At 57.0% G+C, this 18,951-nt stretch overlaps 1 protein-coding gene across 1 annotated transcript; it reads left to right on the top strand.

Moving 5' to 3' along the window:
- Window positions 1–9,309: 9,309 nt before the first annotated feature.
- LOC117650435 (acyl-CoA Delta(11) desaturase-like) lies at window positions 9,310–11,672 on the top strand. The gene is made up of 5 exons (XM_034393860.1): window positions 9,310–9,511; window positions 9,593–9,723; window positions 10,284–10,489; window positions 10,749–10,934; window positions 11,252–11,672. Exons 1-5 carry the CDS (start codon window positions 9,346–9,348, stop codon window positions 11,589–11,591), a joined length of 1,029 nt encoding a protein of 342 aa, XP_034249751.1. The 5' UTR covers window positions 9,310–9,345; the 3' UTR covers window positions 11,592–11,672.
- Window positions 11,673–18,951: the final 7,279 nt, after the last annotated feature.

Below are 18,951 nucleotides of genomic sequence, written 5' to 3'. Positions count from 1 at the left end.
CGTTTCCATACCGTTTGGCGGGAAAGCTTCCGTCTGCGTCGCCCGCCGTCGCCTGGCCCGGCTTTCAAGCTTGCACCAGCTTGCGCCCAGTGCGGGGTTCTTTCGCGCCTCAATCCGAAAGTCGTGCGATCCCATTCGTCGCGGTAGGCAATGTGCGGTGTTTTAACGATCGCCGCGGAAAGCGTCGGGGAGTTCCACCTTCTGCGACGCGGGCTGCGTGCGAGGCGGCGGTGCCTGGGCCGTTGCCTGAGCTGGCGGTGCCTCGCCCCGGACGCGGCCCGGACTTGCCTTTCGCGCCATTTGACGTCGTCGCGTCGTAAAGCATTCGGACGCACCGCGGCTCCAAAAAAAGCTAATGAACTCTCGCGGAGATGACATTCGATATTGTTGCATAAAAAGCACGGCGTGTTGAATCAACAGCTGCCGCTCGGCCTCCTTTCGAGAGGGTTTTGTTGGCGGCACTGTCGGCGCCCATTTTTGAAACAATGTGACAAGAACGGAGGATGACTCCCTTTTTTTACCAATTTTTTTTTTTTCGACCCAAAAAATTTTAAGAGAATGTGGTGCGTAATCCACGCTCTGATCCCGGCCTTGCGTGATGCAAAAGACATCAGATGATGTTTTGAGGTGGTTTCGAACCACCCGCTCAAAAATACAACCCTGTTAATTTTGCACTGGCAACGACTCTGGCAGGACAGCATCATGTCACTCCATCGCATCGTCAGCAGGGCAAGCACCGAACAACATCTCGTCGTCCAGATTGCCATATCGACCTCTGTGTCCCCTCGTGTTCCGTCTTGTTCCGAATCAATCTCTGCAAACGTTTTGCGATGTGATAAATGATGGGAATTTGCAAATTTCATCCGAGCAGGTAAGGTGGCTATTGTGATCTGTGATGAATGGTGCACACGTCGATGGCTCGCTCCTCGCTCGCCGTTGTCAACAGACGATTTGAAGGGCGGGCTCGAGGGCGGGGCGGCCGTGCTATTGCCACCAACTACGGGACGAATGACTTTTGGCGGCCACGCGCATCTCGACGCCGGAGGTGAGAGGTTAACTCCGTGAGGCAGTACAGCAGGGCCTCCGCCGGACACACACACGCACACAATCACACGCAGACAGAGACGTTGTTTATTTGGCGCGCGTCGCGACCACACCGTGCCGTGCCCGGAATACAAGCGAGCCGAACGGAGCGTGCCGAAAATTGCGACTGCCACCTCATCGGTTTGTCTTGGGCACGAGCCGGGCCGGGGCAGGGCCGGGCAGGGCCGGGGCTGGCAGAGAGGTGGGCCAAGCCAACAGGCCTCACAGCCCCACGGGGCCCGAATCGGCTCCGGTATCATCGTTTGCATTGGCAGGAATGTCAGTGTGCCTGTCACGCGAGCCGCGAGCGACACCACTCCCAAGCAGGGAACAGGGGACTCGCTGGAGCGTTGTGTCCGCCCGGAGGCGCCCCGGAGCCGGCGCGATAGCCCAAGCCAAGCCCCAGCGACGCCCCAGCGACGCCCCAGCGACGCCCCAGCGACGCCCCAGCGACGCCCCAGCGACGCCCCAGCGACGCCCCAGCCAGGGACACGATCCTTTCCTGAAATGAGAGAACGAGAGATACACTCTCGATTAGCAAGGCAAACACGACCACTCACTTTGCGTGTAATTCCATCAGATAATCCAACAAAGAAGACCTTCCTTCCGTCTGCAAAGGTGACTTTCACGTTCAATCTAGCGGCCGGCCCCCCGGCCCGCCCGCCCGGACCCAGTGGGGCCCTCGCGCCACGCCTCGCACCGGGTGAAGGAACCGCGTTTTAATAACACGTTCACATCGGGCACTGCTTGACGTCCATCTGTCATCTGTCCGAGACACCCGCCCCCTGGCCGCGTCTGCTGCGTCTGCCGCGGCTGGCCGCCCCCGGCCGCGGCCCGCCGTGCACCCCGGCAACAGCCAGGCAACAGCCTAGCCGGTTTGGAACCGCGAGAGTCTCCGATTGGCTGCCGAGGGTCGAATCAGTAACGGACGCCGGGCAGGCCATGGCAGGCAATGGCAGGCCAATGGCAGCGGGCTAGGAACGGGTTCGCCTAGGGTGGTCAGCAAGCCGATGGCATCACCCTATCAAAAATAACGAGGAAAAAAGGGCAACTCCAAAATAACGAAATTTGAGACGTGTTTGATGAAAAGAATAATTTGCGGGACTTGCAAAATATCGCATAACCCGTCTTAGTCGAGTGAGTTGTGCACCAAGTCTGTTGACTTTTTGTTCGTTAAGTTTTAAACAATTTGATGAACGCCAGTTGTACTTGAAGATAGAAAACGAAACTGACTTTTGTTCCAGACCGACAGGACACTCCGACAGCGTGGCAGCGCGTTGAGGCGAGGCGCCGAAGTCTGCTCACTGAAGGCGTTGGGCCAACGACCTGCAGACGCCCCAGTGCGATCGCGTGTCCGATTAAAGTAGCTTTGTCTCTCTCCCTCCCTCTTCGGCAGATTTCTGACGCGTTTTGTCACACGGCGTGTCGACTCCACAATCATTTTAATAGTGGGCCCTCTGGGTAAAAAGTATTCCAACGAGACCCCCGGAGTCTGGGGCCAGACGGGCCAGACATGCCAGCTGCCAAATTCGGCCTCCAATTACAGAGTCGGGGCCGAATGCCGAATTCGGACGAATTTGTCGACACGGGGGCGACTGGTGTCGCGCCCCGGAGTGGTGACGGCCAGCGGGCCAGCGGGCCCAACCGGCGGACGCGGATCAAAGCCATGCAAATAAGGGAAAACACGGCTCCAGTTTGTATCGCCTGCAGCGTTTATCATTCGCAGGATAAAGGAGAAACACACAAACTTCATTTTTTCCCGCTCTTCGGCTAGATGAGCTTCCTAATTGCTGCCCCCCGCCGGAGGAGACGAGTCAACATTTTTTAAAACTCTTTTTTCCCCACTGAAATTCGCCGGCATATGGAGACGCCGCCATCTTGAAAAGCGACATTTTTTACGGTTCGTATTGTCATGTTAATCCGCTAGAGTGCGCCGCGGCGTGGCTTGTGCCCGAAACTGCCACCGCCGGCCGTGACCGAATTTATTGTTTCATTCTTAACACGGTGTTAAAACGAAATTAATTATGCGAGCGGCATAAACAGACGTCACCACCTCGCTTGCTTTACTGCCGAAAACAAAGGCAGTGCAGCTGTCGCGTTCGTCCCGTATCGGTCGGGCCGTATCGACACGGTGGGGCCGTGACCTCGGCTGGCTCGGATTTGCCCAAATAACAATGCGTTATTGTGTGGGCGGGCCATCGTGATAGCGAGCGCCCCAGCCTCACACGACTCCAGGACCTCTCCAGGACCTCTCCAGGACTCCAGGGGGTAACGGTCGCGTTTTCGTGCCTCGGTAATTGAAAAGGCCGTGCGAGATGTGTGGACGCGTCAGTCATGTCGTTCAAAAAGGTTGTTCAAGGTGAGATTTTGGCGTGGATACCGCGCCAAGGGTTTGTGAGTGCGCTAATGCGCGTATGCGCGGTGCTCGCGGCTCCGGCCGCGCGAGGCACTGTTTCAAATAAATCATGTTGGAATTCGGTCGTAACAAGCCGATGAAGAGTCGGGATCAGGATCGAAGATGAGTTCATTTCTCGGTATCGCCCGGACGACGACCGGAGCTGAGACGCCGCGCCGCGCATCCCCGCTGGGCCAGCCGGGCCGCGGGAATCGATTTCGACCGTTGCAATCTCGGCTTGGAGGACACCTACGTACGCATGTCAGAGCAACATCTTGATTCGAAAATTATTTTGTGTTGTTTTTCGCTTTAGATTTTTTTTCGCGGGGAATTTGAATTATCCTTTCGGGACGAAAGTCATGTTCCGCGCCTCCATCTCACGCTAGCCATCGTGAATCGGGGTCAGAGGTGAACCGAGTTGGTCCCGGGATAAATCACTGGCCGGCCGAGCAAGTTGTTGTAATTCCCAGATTTAAACTTCAATAACAAGCCATTACGTTGTGGTGGGCGGAACGGCCGGAGCGGCACGATTCCTGTTTTGTTGGTTTCTTCCAGCCACGCCGCGCCACGCCGCGCCACGCCCCCGAGCCTCCTTCATGTTTGCTGTGCTGACAGTGACGTGCCGGGCGTCACCGTCCGGGGGGTGTCCTTTCACTTCGATCAATATTCCCGGGCAGACCCGCCGTAATTTCGGGCATTAGCTGGGATTACCTCTGATTGGCTGGGCTGTAATTAATGCTCGCGATTATCGCCGCCAATATTAGATTTGGCGATGGGCGTGTCGCTGCGTGTCGCGGAGGGCATCGCACGACGGCACCTCCGCGCGCGGCCGCGGTTCGGGCACACCCCTTCGGCCAAAATGCTGCTTTTCGCCGTTGCATCTCCTGCCTTTTTCTGTTTTCCTCCCTTTTTTGGGCCATTAGTCACCTTCGGCTCGCAGCCTGCCGGCCGGCCCCGCCATGGCCCCGCCCCCCGACGAGGTGACGCCGCGACGCGGACTCGGACGCACTCACCCCTTGCCCGCCAGCCCCGCCACCTTGGCTCAACCGCCGCTCCACCACAGCCACCCCTGGTCCCCTCCAAGGAGCGTCAGCATATTTCTTGTCACCGATTGTCAACACAAACATGCAAAGAACAAAGCGGTCTGGAGTGTCCCCCGGCATTGCCGGCGTGGATGGCGTTGCCCGGCCGCGCCGCGGACTGACGCGTACATCAACTCCTCACCGACAGATATTACGGTACGTGCCAAAATTTACGTACATCTCCCCCTGCGGCACCCCTCGTGCTGCACCGCGCTGCAGCCTGTCGATGGCTGGGGAGAGACTTCGAGTGGCGCGGCACCGCGGCGGTGTCACCGACAGCCGGCAGGGACGTTCATCCCGTGATTGGGCGACCTGGACCACGACCTGCTACTGGGCTGCAGGCCGCCCGGGGCGACCAGGCGGCGTGGCGGCGTGGCGGGCTTGGCCACTGGTAATGATAGGCCAGCCTCTAGAGCGTGCCTGCCTGACCGCCGCGGGCCGAAGCGCCAGCGAGCGCCAGTCGCCACCCAGTGTTCGGGGTTACCTCCTCTATGCGTAATCGTTGCTGGCGAAGCGTCAGCTAGAGTCACGGCACGACGAATCAAAATCTGCCTCAAAGGCCCCAGCCGGCCGCGCAACAACGTCAGCGAGTCAGTCGCTGGATTCATTAACCCGCCCTTTGTTTGAGGCTCCTTAAATTTCCGGCGCAGGCCCCGCAGGCCCGTCCCGGCTTGGCCGCCAAGTCGCGACCGAAATCCTCGGTCCGCTCCATTCGAGGCCGGGTTAAAGAGCCGCCCGAAGAGCACCCAACTCCAAATTGTTCACGGTCTTCAAATGGCCGTGATGTCTGGTTGACGCCGGGTGAAGACTCCGCCGGGAGCGACAGCGCGGCAGCGGCCCGGCGGCTGAGCGACTTTCTGAATTAAACACTGCGTCGTGTCTCTTTCTCCCCTTTAGTGACGCTCATCACGCGTCCCCTCGCTGTCATGCATCCGGCGTTCAAAAAGTAACTCCCAAATCGAAAACTACATTGGCGATACAAACTCTCGACTGTGATGCTCGCTTTTTAAAGCGCAGGTTTGAGTCCGACGCTGGTCAAGACGGTTCAGCTCTTTCTTGGACGGTTTCGATTGCATCCGTTTTCCAACGTCTCTCAAAGGCCGCGATGATTAAAACGGCATCAAAACGGATTTTTCCCTTACTTTTAACGGTAGGTAAAAAGTCGTTTCAGGTTTAATTCGGGCTTGATGGAAAAAAAGGCAGCAGAAAAAATCGAGCTTGAAAGGTGCGGCGCGCATCGCGCCCATGGCGTCGCCAGCGCCGCGCTTTTATGGCACACTGATCAAGGTTTATGGCGACTTGATTCAAAAGGCGCAGCGTGCGCAGCCACTAGCAAATTATCGCAGCGACCTGCACGTGCTGGGGAGTGTAACTCTTTGGCACTTGCGGCAGATGGCGTCCGAGCGACGCGCGGCGACACGGACACACACACGACTTTGATTGGGAGTTACGAGCGGCCGATTAATTGGGACCGTTAATCCTCATTAGGCCTCGGCTAGTTTTGGCGGCATTCGACTCGTGCTCCTCGTTAGGCCCATTGAATAAAACATTTTATTTGGCCGCGTCGCCGCCTCGACGCTTCGACGTCCTCCAGATTAAATTGTGGGTCCTGCGACACTTTCGGCGCGGAGAGTGGACAGCCCGGCTGGCTGGGCTGCCAGCCTCCGGTCCCTCCCGTCCCCTTCACTGCCGCCAGTTGGAGGGGCGGGGAAAGGCATGCGGGCCAGCTCTCATTGAAATTAATTGTAAGTGTACTGCCGGGCTGCCCGGCGATGGCGCAGGCGATGCTGGTACTGCCCTCCTCGAACTGTCTCTGAGAGCCTCGCTGGACGCGCCGACGCGGCGGACGTCCCCATGCAACCGTCGTCGCGCCGTACTTTGAAGTCGCGAAAACGCCCTCCACTTTTACGAGACTCTGCAGCGTTATTGCGCCGTGTGCAGGCGACTGCGGGGTGGTGGCGTCCCGGAAAGGGTTGCAGGCAGCGCGCCGCCGGCCCCCGGCACAACGCCTGTCACCAACAGGCATAACTCAGGCATTTTATTGCAATTCTTTCGTGTTTATCCCCCGGCCAGCCTTTCGCGATCCGCGAGAAGGGGTTATGTCACCCTCGTATGTTCCACTTGACTTGATAATTCGCGTCTGCCTCATTGAAAATTGGAGCATGTCCCTCCCCTGCGCCTCTGTTTGGCGGCACAACAATGCCACAATGTGACAGGCGGGCCCAGGCTGGGCTTCCCTGCGACTACAGCGACAAAAGGCGCGCCAAGCCGCTTTCGGAAGCTGGGCTTCAAATTTTTGAACTCCCCGATCAGGTGGTGGGAGCGTTCGACAGCAGAGACAATGCAGTGCAATGCAGCCCGTGGCGAATGGGCGATCCTCCCTCCGCTGAGGAGTAACCTCGCTTCACCCCACCTAACGCCCCGCCACGGCCGGCCACGGCATCCAACCCTTTCGCCAGCGCCCTGCCCTCCATTCCACGGCGATTTCGCGTTTACGACTCTCTCGTAAAAACGCCCAGCCCTTCCAGCACTGTTTTCCGGCAACAACCCTTTCGGTCCTCCGAACCGCTGCGCCGCTGCACCACGATTCCGATATTCGGCACATTCGCCACGCCAGTCACTCCCCCGGCCCGACGGACTGACGGCCTCGCGGGCACCGCCTGGCAGCGCGACCGGTGGATCCCACTTCCTGCGACGTGGACCGCGACGCGCTGCTCTGTCGACATGGCTAGGATTGCGTGGCGGCGCGGCGCGCTTTCCTACGTGTCGCAACGGACTGCCTAGGGCTGCCCAGGGCCGCCACCCCCTGCATCTTGATCCCTTTCTTCGGCCGGTGTCACCGTCTTCCTTCTCCTTCCCCTTCTTCTTCTTCTTCGTCTTCTTCTTCTTCTTCTTCTTCTTCTTCTTCTTCTTCTTCTTCTTCTTCTTCTTCCAGTCATTAGCACTACCCCTCCCGATCTGCATCACGCCCGCCCCGTTAGCGCGTCGATAGGTTGATGATTAACGACTCATTCGCGTCCCCGGCCTGCCTGGCGTCCTGGCCTGGTGTCCTGGCTCTGCTAATGGACTGTCGCGTCAAGCAAAGCAAGCGTCTCTTACTGTCTTTTAACGACCTAGCGTCCGGATCGCGAGGAAGTTAGACTTTTTTACAGGCTGGAAACAGCCAATCGTCCTCCAGGCTCCAACAATCTTCTGATATAATTTTGACGTGAGCGTCATACCTGCTAGTTTAGGTAAGATTCTCCAAAGCGCGGCTCGCAGCAGGATCTTTCTTTCAGAAACACTCTGCGTGTGTTTTGATTGGCCAGGTCTCTAAAATGAGACGTACAGCTGTCCATCCAGCTGCAGTGCCGCTGCTGCATGCGTCGCGTGCCTTATGGGGCATGCCGGGCGGTGCAGGGTGGCGCGTCGCGCAACGATTGTCAAAATGAACAGTTGTCAATCCCGACCGGCGTCCCGGGGCGTCGCTGTGCCGCGTCGCTGTGCCGCGTCGCCCTGCCGCGTCGCCGTGCCGCGTCGCGCGGACCAAGTCCAGACAAAGCGCGTCCCGGGACTTTACGAGCGGCGGCTGTCGCCCTGCCGTCGCCCTACCATCGCACCGTTACCTTAGATCTGGAGGGTGGCCTGGCGACGGGGTGCACCCTGCATGCAGCAGGCAGGCAAGGGCGGGCCTAGCGCCCCTCGCCGTCCCCGTCCGTACGGTGGCGGGCCGGTCACGGCCGGTCGCCAAACGGCACGACTGCTCGCCTTGTGTCGTAAGATTTAATGCGAGGCAATATTTTGATTTTCGGCCCGTTTGTATGCAAATTGTGGATTCGGAAAGTGGACTGCTGGGCGACAACGTCAACGCGACTTGTCCATTAGACGGTAGTCACATTATTTTCTTCTTGAAAAAATCTCCGTGTTGTCGTTTTGCATGACGTTTCTGCATTGTGATGTCCCCGCCCCCTGCGTCCCGTTTATTTTATGAACTTACACGTATTGTCACTTTGAGTGAAATTTCAGGGAAATAAATCTTGCATCAAAAGAAGTGCAGTTTCCCCCTGTTTTAGAGGTTATTTCGCACTTTATTGGAGACGGAGCGAGTAATAAAGCCATCCCGGCTGGATGCGTGAAGTGCGTGCTGTTTGCGTGACTCCTCTAAAATAAAAAGTATATTAAGTCAAAATGCACTAAAAAAAACTCTGTTAACCCATGAAGTGTCTCATCTCTTCAGTCCATTTGTGGAGTCCCGTTCGATTGCGTTCCACCCGCAACATGGCATGCGTCGTTCTCACGAAATCACCGTTCATTTGATATTCCGTGCCATATGCACCTCGCACTGCATAATGCATGATTACCATCGCACGCTTGGCGGCGTGCAGCGGTACCGCACTGGCAGGGCAGCAAGCTCCTGGGGTTCGGCTTAGTTTCATTTTTCATGACAACCAAAGCGCTACGTATTTAGTTTCTCATCTTGTGAACAAAATATCGGCTGTCGATTGCTACGCAATCTCACACGGCTTTGCCTTGCAGTGCTCACACTGAAAGCCGTTTGTCTGCAGTGCTCAGAAAGCATTTCCTTTGAATATACCCGTTTGGTTTGAGTTTGAGGTGTTGAATGTCGGACACCCTAATAACCAAATCACAGTCCTCCGCGAATTACCATCCAACAGTACTCTTATTCAAATTAAGTCACTTTCGCGACCCATGCAAATACCGTCTGCGTCTTTAAAAGACGCTGACGCCAGTTGTCAGACATCAGTCATTCCTTAGACCTCGAACGACAAGCTCCTCTGCTAAGCCATGCCTCTCGACAAGGTTCCGCCACCAAGCGGACCGTTCCATCAACGCTTCCAGACAGAAATCGTGTGGCGAAACGTAGCATTTTACCTCGGGCTTCATCTTCTAGCACTTTACGCAGTACTATTGGTCCTTACGTTCCAGGTCAAGTGGCAAACCTGTGTTTTAAGTAAGAAACCGTTTCATTTCAGCATATTCAGGAATGCTCTGTCCTTGTGGGCTAATATGCCTATCACCCCTTTCTGCGCAGGTTATGTTCTCGTAATAGGAACATCACAGGGGATTCTTTCTGGTGTTCATCGGTACTATTCACACAAGTCGTATCAAGCAAGATGGCCGTTACAATTGTTCTTCGTTTTCTGGTTTACGCTTGCATTTCAGGTATGTGCGCTCAACGGAACTATGTTTGTAACTCGACAGTAGATAAGCGTAATTCCAAGTACAAGGAAGCCCACCTATGGTACATCGACCACTTGGTCAGTAGTCGGGTAGTAACTTTAAAAGAGCGCATGTAATAAAAGCCGAAATTCTGTGGATTGTGTAATGGTCTGGTCATAGGTTTTTGGAAGCTGGTGGCAACTACTGTACTAAGGTCGCTTGTGACCCTCGCTCGAAGCCGCGCGGGCCGCTGGACCGGGTGGCGCTGGAGTCGTGCCGTTTAGAGTTCTTAAAATCAAGACAGTTTTAATGCAAACCTTATTTTGACTCAATTATGTGTCGTTTCTGGTAAAAAACATCTTTGAGTCAAAATAAGGTTTGTATTAAAACTGTCTTGATTTTAAGAACTCAAAACGGCGTGACGCCAGCGCCACCCGATCCAGCAGCCCGGGTGGCTGCGAGGATCACCAGCGGCCCAAGTAGTTGCCATCGGCTGTTTTTTGCGTGCATAACTTACCCCCTTAGATTTCCTTCTTTGTGATTGGATATTGGGCTTGTTACAGAATTCCGTTTGGACTTGGGTCAGAGACCACCGCCAGCATCACAAGTACTCGGACACAGACGCAGACCCTCATAATGCGGCGCGAGGGTTCTTCTTCGCTCACATGGGCTGGCTCATGATGCGAAAACATCCAAAAGTATTGGAGAAGGGCGATGAAATTGATCTGACTGATATAGAAAATGATCCACTGGTCATGTTTCAAAAACGGTGCGTTTCCTCACGCAGAAAAAGGATTGGTGGATGGAGCTGTTGCTGGGTTTATTATACTTCTCTTACTGCTAAGCTAAGCTCACTCTAAATACCGTACAGTAAAACGTGATTGTGTAATGTACTAGGTTGTGGTCAGTTAAGTTGGGTACGTGGTATAACCCTGCAGGTACACACTGAAATTCAAATTGAAAAATTCACAAAACTGTTTACTGTCAATACTTTATTGCTTTGTATAACGTTTTTCTTTTATTTACAGATACTACATGCCATTTTACCTCGTGTGCTCTCTTTTAGTAGCGATACTGCTGCCTGTGTATGGATGGGAAGAAACACTGGCAAACGCGTTCTTCGTTCCATTTATTTTGCGCACAGTCATCATTCTTCACCTTACGTGGTTTGTCAACAGCGCAGCGCACTATTTTGGCACTAAACCCTACGACAGGTTAGTTGAGACCTTTTTAAATTTGTGCATTCCTCGCGGTAAAGAGGCGGCCTCATTCCTCTTGGAGTGACACGCAGTAGCCAATTCGCCTTCGACAATATTCAAACAAATAACCCTTTTTATGCTCAAATAGAACGTCACATTTGTTAAATAATTACTTCCGGAAAAAAGAGCTTTCTTTCGGAGCTTCTTAGCGTTAATTTAATATGCAAAAAAGGGCCTTCTTTTCAGAAAAGCTATGTTTATGGCATAATGGACCACTCCTTCATATGGGGGTTTTTGCAAGTGTCTTTCACACTCCATCTTTTCTTTCCTAGGACCTTATGGCCGTCGGAGAACGCGGCGGTGGCAGCTGTTACCTTTGGCGAAGGCTGGCACAACTACCACCACTCGTTCCCTGGGGACTACCGAGGAGCTGACTTCGGATACCGCGACAACACAACGACCTATTTCATCGACTTCCTCTCTCGCATCGGCTTGGCTTATGACCTGAAGACGGTGTCCGACGCGGCTGTGAAGGCGAGAGCCTTGAGGACCGGTGACGGATCCTTTCCTCGTCACCGCTTGGATGAGCAAAGCAATCCCACTGAAGAGAGAGAACAAACCAACAAGAAGTCGACCAACTACTTTTTTGAAAACTTTCTAAAGTTGCGTTAAACTAACATAGCCAAAGAATGATTTTAAAATATCATCCCTTTTATTTAAGATTAAAATATTTTAAGATTTTAAGATCAAAGACACCTTATCGCCTGCTTCTGTGCACTGTGAATTTGAATTGTCTTTCTCATCTGGCCATTCAGGCCAAACAAGCACAGCAACCAGCTAAAATAAAATAACAAGTAAATGAAAAATCGACGGCAGTGCGCTGCAGAAACAACAAAGATCTTCCTTTGTTGACGATAACTTTCTTGAACCCGGGGTATACGGAATGGGTGCGAAGCTGCAAAGATTCCGCCGCTAGCCAGCCCGACAGCTTCCTTCGCTGGTGGGCTGGAGGCGCGCCTCGGCAGGAGGAGGGGGAGGTGAAGGGGGAAGGGACGCCAGCCGACCGTGGCGGGCCGTGGCGGGCCGGCGGGGCGGTGGCGCGTCGCTGCAGGTGCACCCGCCGCCGTGCCGAGCCAGTCAGTGCTCGGGGCGCGCGCTGCCCGCGTGGGCGTGGACGGCGTGGACGCCTTGGCTTATCGCAATCTCGGCGGCATCGGCGGCCTCTCTGTCATGGGAACGCGCCCTCTGAAGCCGAGCCGGCCTGTCTCACGCGACCCCCACTTGTTCGCGCCCTGTCCCGGGCTTGTCCCCGCACACCCGAAAATTGAGACAAGGTCCTCGCAGACCATCATCGCACTCTTCCGGCTGGGGTAGGGAGAGGGCCTTCCCGTGCGCCGAAAGGATCAGGACCAGAACGGAAGACTCCTTGAACGGGATTGCCGGGTTCCTAGGCGAGCAGGAGGGGTTGACGCCCCCGCACCAGCCCAAATGCTCAGCAAGTTCATACTGACACGGGCGTCTGCGAAAGCAACATCAACGGCGCGCGATTCGAAACTGAGCCGCCCATAAGCTGCCGGCTTCCCAGGGCAGACCTGGCGGGCGTAGCCTCGGTCGAGCGACGGCGTGGGACCATTCTCACGGGTGCTGGTGCCGGCCGGCCGCCACGCCCCGCCACGCTCCGCCTCGCCGTCCAGCAACCTGTGCTTCCGGCCTGACGCGCCCCACTGCTCTGCGCCTCGCCTCGCCCTCGCCGCGCGCTCTGGGGCGACACGCGCGTTCAAGTCTCCGCCACCCCCGGCCCAGCCGTTGCCACACGGCACACGTGGGCCATTGCCGCCATGGCGCAACGCGGCGCGAAGCAAGGCGCGCTGGGCGTCGTCGTCGTGTCTATTCTGGAGCCCGGCCCGCAGGCTGCATCCGAACAGCCCTCTCTGTCCCACGCGTGTGGCGTGCCGTGGGCGTGCCGTAGGGGTGCGAGAGGGACAAAGCCATGCTGGCTATTCCCGGCGGTTGAGCTGCGGGTCGGGCCTTCCCTCGGCCACGTGCGTGTGGAGAAAGGAACCTCATGGACCGAGAAAAAAGGAGGAAGTCTTTGTGGTGGACAGGTCGACGCACTACTCTGAATAGCCTCGGACAGACCAAAAAAGCTTCCCGGAGAAATTGCGGCATGTGTTGGTCGGAAAACAAAATGTGTCCTTCAAGTGCCTTACGTTTTCTCCGCTTCAAGAATAATTTAGTGAAACCAGCGTACATCGATACCTACAAATAAATACAACGGTGTTCGATTTTTAATCACCCTGGTGCAACTCTTTGTAAAATGAATTCGATGTGCTTGGAGTGAAGGGGCTTTGGCAAGTGGCAGGCCCGGGCTGCCTTGCTCGCCCTTCCCTCTGTGCACGTGTAGCGGCTTGGTGCGACCTCCGGCCTTGCGGTTGCAAAAGAATCTCCATAAAAAAGATAGACCTATTATCGCGCGCACGGCACTGGCGGACCGGAAGCGAGGCACGTCCTAAAAAATGTCACGTGCACGCTGGTGCGGGCAGCCTGGAGCGAGCGTTGGCTGGACGCACGCGCCGTCCAGGTCCCGAAGTCCGTCCCGGTGGACCTCCGCGAAGCGCCAAGCACACATAACAGCCGTCGCGGTGGGCGGGCAGGCGGCGCGACGCGGCGACGGCGCAAAGCCGGTAGCGTGCCAAATCGGACGTCATTAAGCGACTGGCCGGCAGCTCATCACCGTGCCGCCCGTGACCGCCGGGGACGCCGAGGACGCCACCTTACGCGATTAGAGGATGCAGGAGCATAAAGTGCGGGATTACGCGCAGACCCTCGGCGGCGACGCTTTCGGGCGTGGTGGACTCGACCGCCTTCGAGAGGGCCTCCATCCCTCCTTCGTGAGGACCTCCTCGGCGAAGGCCGGACGGCGCAGTGACCAGCACGCGTGCCACAGCCCTCGGGGTGGTGAGGTCCAGTGCCGTGCCCAGAGTGCCCGGCCCAGGGACCAGGGAGGGACCCGGGACCACCCACTCGATATCACTAAGGACCTTTTTATTGGCCGCCCACAGGCTGTGTGAGGCCCTCGCCGTGGCAAGCCGGGCCAGCCCCTTTCCTCGGTCCAAATGAGACGGGGGCTTTGCGAACGGTAATCCTTTGCGTTGCCATGGGGACGGCGCGCTGCTGCAGGCGGCAGTTCCCATGGCGCTGCTCTGGAGCAGCGCTGGAGCAGCGGCATGGCACTTTGAATAACTGAGAGGCCGCGCCGCCCGTATAAATGCACCGCGAATGCACTCTGTGAATGCCGAATGTTTCAACCGAAATGTTTTACTCGCCCCCAGTCGGGGACAATCGGCCCGCTCCACTGCGCTTTGCTATCGATCCACTTGAGGCCAACCCTTTCGCTCTCATAGGGGTGCAGGAAGGGCTGTCGCGAGCGGTTGGCTCTCGGCTTGGCTCTCGGCTTGGCTCTCGGCCCGCAGCCACGCACTGGAAAGCTCACCACGCACGGAAACCCCTTCGACCAGACAGCGACGTTTCACCGCCGAACGAAATGTTATTTCATTATTCCTCGTTTTTCGCGCTGTAAACTTATTTATATGAAGATGTTCAAAAGTGCAAGACCAACATAAAAATGTGTGTCATCCAGGACCCTAAACTAAATCTGTCTAGGTCACCGTTACTACCGTCGCACGAGTTGCTTAGGGCGAATTGTGTGTTTATTTGTGTATGCATGTCATTGTGTGTGTGTGCGTGTGTGTTGTATATGTGTGTGTGTGTGTGTGTTGTGCGTGAGCGCGGGTTGCGGTGACTCAATTAGAGAACAGCCTCCTCAACCCTTTCTGCCGTTCTATTCCAGCGTTTTAGCCCTTTGTATCAAGATCCCGCGCGGGCTTTTTTTTTCTCACAGCACCCTCCCTTGGCCTGGGCTACCTGTAGCGCTTTGGTCCGGTAAACATATCACTCAATGCATTGGCACGGCTTTGTACTGCCGTCGCGGCCGCGGCTATATTAGGAGGCGATCGGCCGTGCATGAGGGTGAGTCACGCGCAATCGCGATCGGCGGCCGACTTTCCTCCACCGTCCGAAACTCGGCACCCGGCCGACGCTCCAGGCTTTTCCACGCGCTTTCCGATGGCGGGGGTCCGCCAGCGCCCCTGTTGTCACTCGAGCCGGAAATGCCTCATTGTCTCCGTATTTGACTCGTGTTTGGGCTGGCGAGTCCCTTTCCTGTCCTGCCGGCCACAGCCCTCGACACCTCTGTGTGCGGTCTTGTATAGCTACGTAGCCCGGCCCGGTGGGTCATCTGTCGCAAGGGGGACTTTAGGCCCCTCTCTCTTCTGGGGGTTAGAAGCCCCCTTGGACCAAAGCCCTCTTCGTGCCGGTACTGCATGACCCTGACGCCTAGACCTCTGAGGACGTTTGGCCTTACTATGTCGTAACTCATTGTACTAACTTCCTCTTCAATATGTATGTTCCTTTCTTGAGTAATGTGTTTTATTTCAAATCGTAGTGAACATTGTCGCTTTTGTCTGTTTCGTAACGGCTGGGTCGCACGGCCATAGGCGGCCACAGGCGCAGTGTTTGGATCCTGACGGGAGCCCTGCCCCGCGCTGCCTACGCTGCTCCAGCCCAGCACGTTGTTCACACGCGAGCTGGAGGCGATCGAGCACAGCCCCCCGGAGCAGGCCACACACACTAACCCCACATGCCAGAGGCGTGCGAAAGGGGAGGCGCAGTGGGCCGAGACATTAATCGATTTCGGTGAAAATTGAAAATACCTCATTAGATGTAACGCGCGAAAGTAATAACTCGGGAGTGTTTCAATTAGGATGCGCCCTGGCAGGCCAGCTCCAGGGCGGCCGGACTGGTCAGCGGGTCAGCGCTGCAGCAATCACCATTACGATCGGGGGTCGCGAGGCGCACCGAGGCCCAGCGAGGCTGACCCGGGCTCGACCCCGCAACGCGGCGTGAAATGGAGGCATGCTCCCGAACGCTCGGCCCGAAGCACCGAGGCACACCTACTCGGCAACACTCGCCAACGGCCAAGAGGTCCTTCGGGCCCCTTCGGGTCTCGACCACTCAATCCACGCAATCCAAGGTGACAGCAGATACCATCGAGGACTACATCATTCGTTCCCAGAGAATGCACCGGCCGCGTGGCGGGCGCACGTAGCGTAATGCCCCAGGTGGACAGCGCTAGCGCGTGCGACGCGTCGCGCTGCGGCATGTGTCGCCGGCAAACTTTTGCCTTCCAGTTGGCCACTCTGCGGACCGCCCCGCGACTCGCCCTCGTGTCCTTGGCAATAAATTAAGCTAAGCCTTTGCCCTGGGACAGCCCTGGGTGCCCTGCCCGCCCTGCCCGACGGACAGCCGTTCCGGTCCGATTCGCGCTCCAGCGGGCTTCGGCCGTCATAACATGGAGCCTTCCTGAGACGAATGATGTCCGAGCCGGGCTACTGCTAGTCCGGCCGACCGGGCAGGCCTCGCGGCCAACTCGCATTCCGGCCGCCCTTTCGCGGACCTCGTGTACGCCGTACATCAACGTGGCGGGGTAGTCCGCCCCAAACCGCGCCGTGCCGCGCCACACCGCCGCGGGCAAGCACGTCGCTAAGTTATTGCCGGTAATATGACGAACTGCGGCGCCAAAGGCAGCCAAAGGCAGCGAATGGGGCCCAATGGGGCCCAATGGGGCGTATCAATGTGGGTGATCGAAGGCCTCGCGGCCGGAAAGAAGATCCGCCATAAACTTGGCGGACAGGCGCACTGGCCGCGGAGGCGTGGAGCCGGCCGATCGGACGAGCGGACTAGTCTCTGATTGCTCGCGGTGCTCGGACACGGAGTGCTGCAAGGAGAGGTGCACGGAGTGGTGCGCGGAGCATCGCAGCCAGCCATAACCACATCCTCGTTTGCATTGTCGGGCACGACGTGTCCATTTATCCCGAAATGGGGCCGAAATGACGGCAAGTCGTGACTCCCCCGAGAGCACGCCGCGGCCGTGATGAGAAATGTCACTCCTTAATATCCCAGAAATGGACGGGGCTTGCGCGGAAAACAAAACGAAACGCCCCTCCCCTCTGCGATATTCAACGTTTTGTGAAAATATCCCGAATCGTGATGTAGGCCTGCAGCGGGCTTTACGATTCCTTCAGCAAAAACAAGCCGGGCAAGGGAGGACCGCAGCGGACCGCAGTGGACCGCAGGGCGCCCAAAGAAAACAAGGCTTTTTATTAGGCCGTGCAAGTGATCCGGTGGAAGGGGCCCAAGGGGCTCAGGACCGGCAAGGACTGCCACGGACTGCACGGTCGGTAAAGTGGGCCTTTTCATGGCGGTGACATTCTGCGTGGGCGAGCAGGGCTCGATCAGAATAAATTTGGCCGAACGCTGAGGGCAGAGGAAAATGAAATTCCTGTTGCTGAGCGGGCGAAGCCCCCTCCCGTCGCCTCTTCAAGCCCCCTCCCGTCGCCTCTTCCCCTAAGGGGTTCCCGACAGCGCCGACGCCCACCACCATAATTTTACTCAATGTAATCAGAGAGGTCGTTACACCCTGCAGGGCATGAATTCGCTAACTGGGCTCGCTTGCACTGAGTCTCCGGACTTTCAGTAAATATTATAATAGCATTATTAAAGGAAAGCCGGGATTTCTGTCGGGCGCAAAGTGAATCGTCATCACTCGCTCTCCTCGGCTTGCCCTCCCCCTGAAATCAAACTCATGGAATTCGGGGGACCACCCAGAGATGCCTCTCGCTGCTGCTCCGATAAGAATGGGTATGTAAATAAGCCGTGTCTAGGCACGCCCTCCGCACCGCCGTGGCACTGCCCCATAGCACTGCCTCAGCACTTCCCAGCACACCAATGGCCGCGTTTCCGGGTGGATTATGGCAGGCCTGCATGGAATGCAGCCCTGGGCCGAGGGCTGGAGGCTCACTGCTGGGGGCAGTCAGTCCGATTCCGTCAAATCGGCCAAGCGTCAGGCCCGACTCTCTTTTGTTGCCTATGGTGGCAGCGGTCATTTGCCGGCGAAGGAACTGTCCGGGTCTATCCTTTTCCCTGATCCTCGCCAGGATAGCTGACTGTACACCTTACAACCCCGGAACCGATAAATATCGTCGACCTGCTGCGTGCGCTGCGAGGGCCCGTCGGCCCATCGGCCCGTAGTTGTGGCTGGCCTGGCTGGCCCCGTCGGACACACGACCTTCGTTTTGTTGCGTCTGCTTCCTATGTTTGCTTTACTCTTGATTCATACGAGCTGACCACCACCACCAGCTCGACCACCTCCTCCACACCGAGGTGCCCGAATTCCATTCAGACCCGTCACCCAGCAACTCGAGCCGGCCTTTTGGAGGTGGCCTCGGCTCTCTCTTCTATCTCTAGTATCTCCCAGTGCGGTAAGGCACGCCCGTGTAAAACGCTCATGAGCACAATTAAGTCATCGGGAGGAAGCCATCCCTCATCCAGCGTGGCGCACGCACTGCATCCACCGCTACATAGATCATCTTGTTGTGATAACCGCAACGGACTAATGGCAGCCCTAGGCAGGGTGGTCCTCTCTGCGCGCTCTGCGGTCCCCGATGTCGCACATTCCCTCTCTCTCGCACGCACACGTCCGCGGCGTGCTCCACGGATTACCCCTTTTTTGGAGCGGGAGGCGCGACGGACGCGGTGAGCTTCACGATAAACATGGAGATAAGTCTCGTCAAGGTTCGCCCATTTTGCACGCCGAGTCGAGAGGCCCCCGGATTACATTGCGAGGCAGGCGCGGCGCGTCCAGTTTTCCCGCGCGAATCCGAGTGAAGTGTCGCGGCGAGGCAATGCCAGGCCGGCTTGAATCTCGGATGCGAGGAATGCCGGCGGCGTGCCGCAGGCTGTGGATCGGTGTCGATCGGTGTGGATGCGCGCGGCCCGGCCAGCCCTCGGCCAGCCTCGTCGATCATCGAGATCGATTTCAACCAGTCGGCCCGGCCCGGCTGAAATTTCACTCGGCCGCGGCGCGTGCGGGTCGACGCGCACCGCCTTGATGATCGCGCCCGAAAGCGATCCG

Source organism: Thrips palmi, unplaced genomic scaffold (genome assembly GCF_012932325.1).
Source record: "Thrips palmi isolate BJ-2018 unplaced genomic scaffold, TpBJ-2018v1 HiC_scaffold_5, whole genome shotgun sequence".
Classification (NCBI taxonomy): Eukaryota; Metazoa; Arthropoda; class Insecta; order Thysanoptera; family Thripidae; genus Thrips; species Thrips palmi.
The sequence above is the reverse complement of the archived record's forward strand: the minus strand, read 5'-3'. Positions and strand labels throughout refer to the sequence as shown.

What these genes read in the sequence shown, in the direction of transcription:
- LOC117650435 (XM_034393860.1), top strand. Translation starts at nt 9,346, where the DNA reads ATGCCTCTCGACAAGGTTCCGCCACCAAGCGGACCGTTCCATCAACGC. An exon ending in CTGGTCATGTTTCAAAAACG is followed by an intron (nt 10,490 to 10,748) that starts GTGCGTTTCCTC and finishes TTTTATTTACAG; the next exon opens with ATACTACATGCCATTTTACC. An exon ending in GGCACTAAACCCTACGACAG is followed by an intron (nt 10,935 to 11,251) that starts GTTAGTTGAGAC and finishes TTTCTTTCCTAG; the next exon opens with GACCTTATGGCCGTCGGAGA.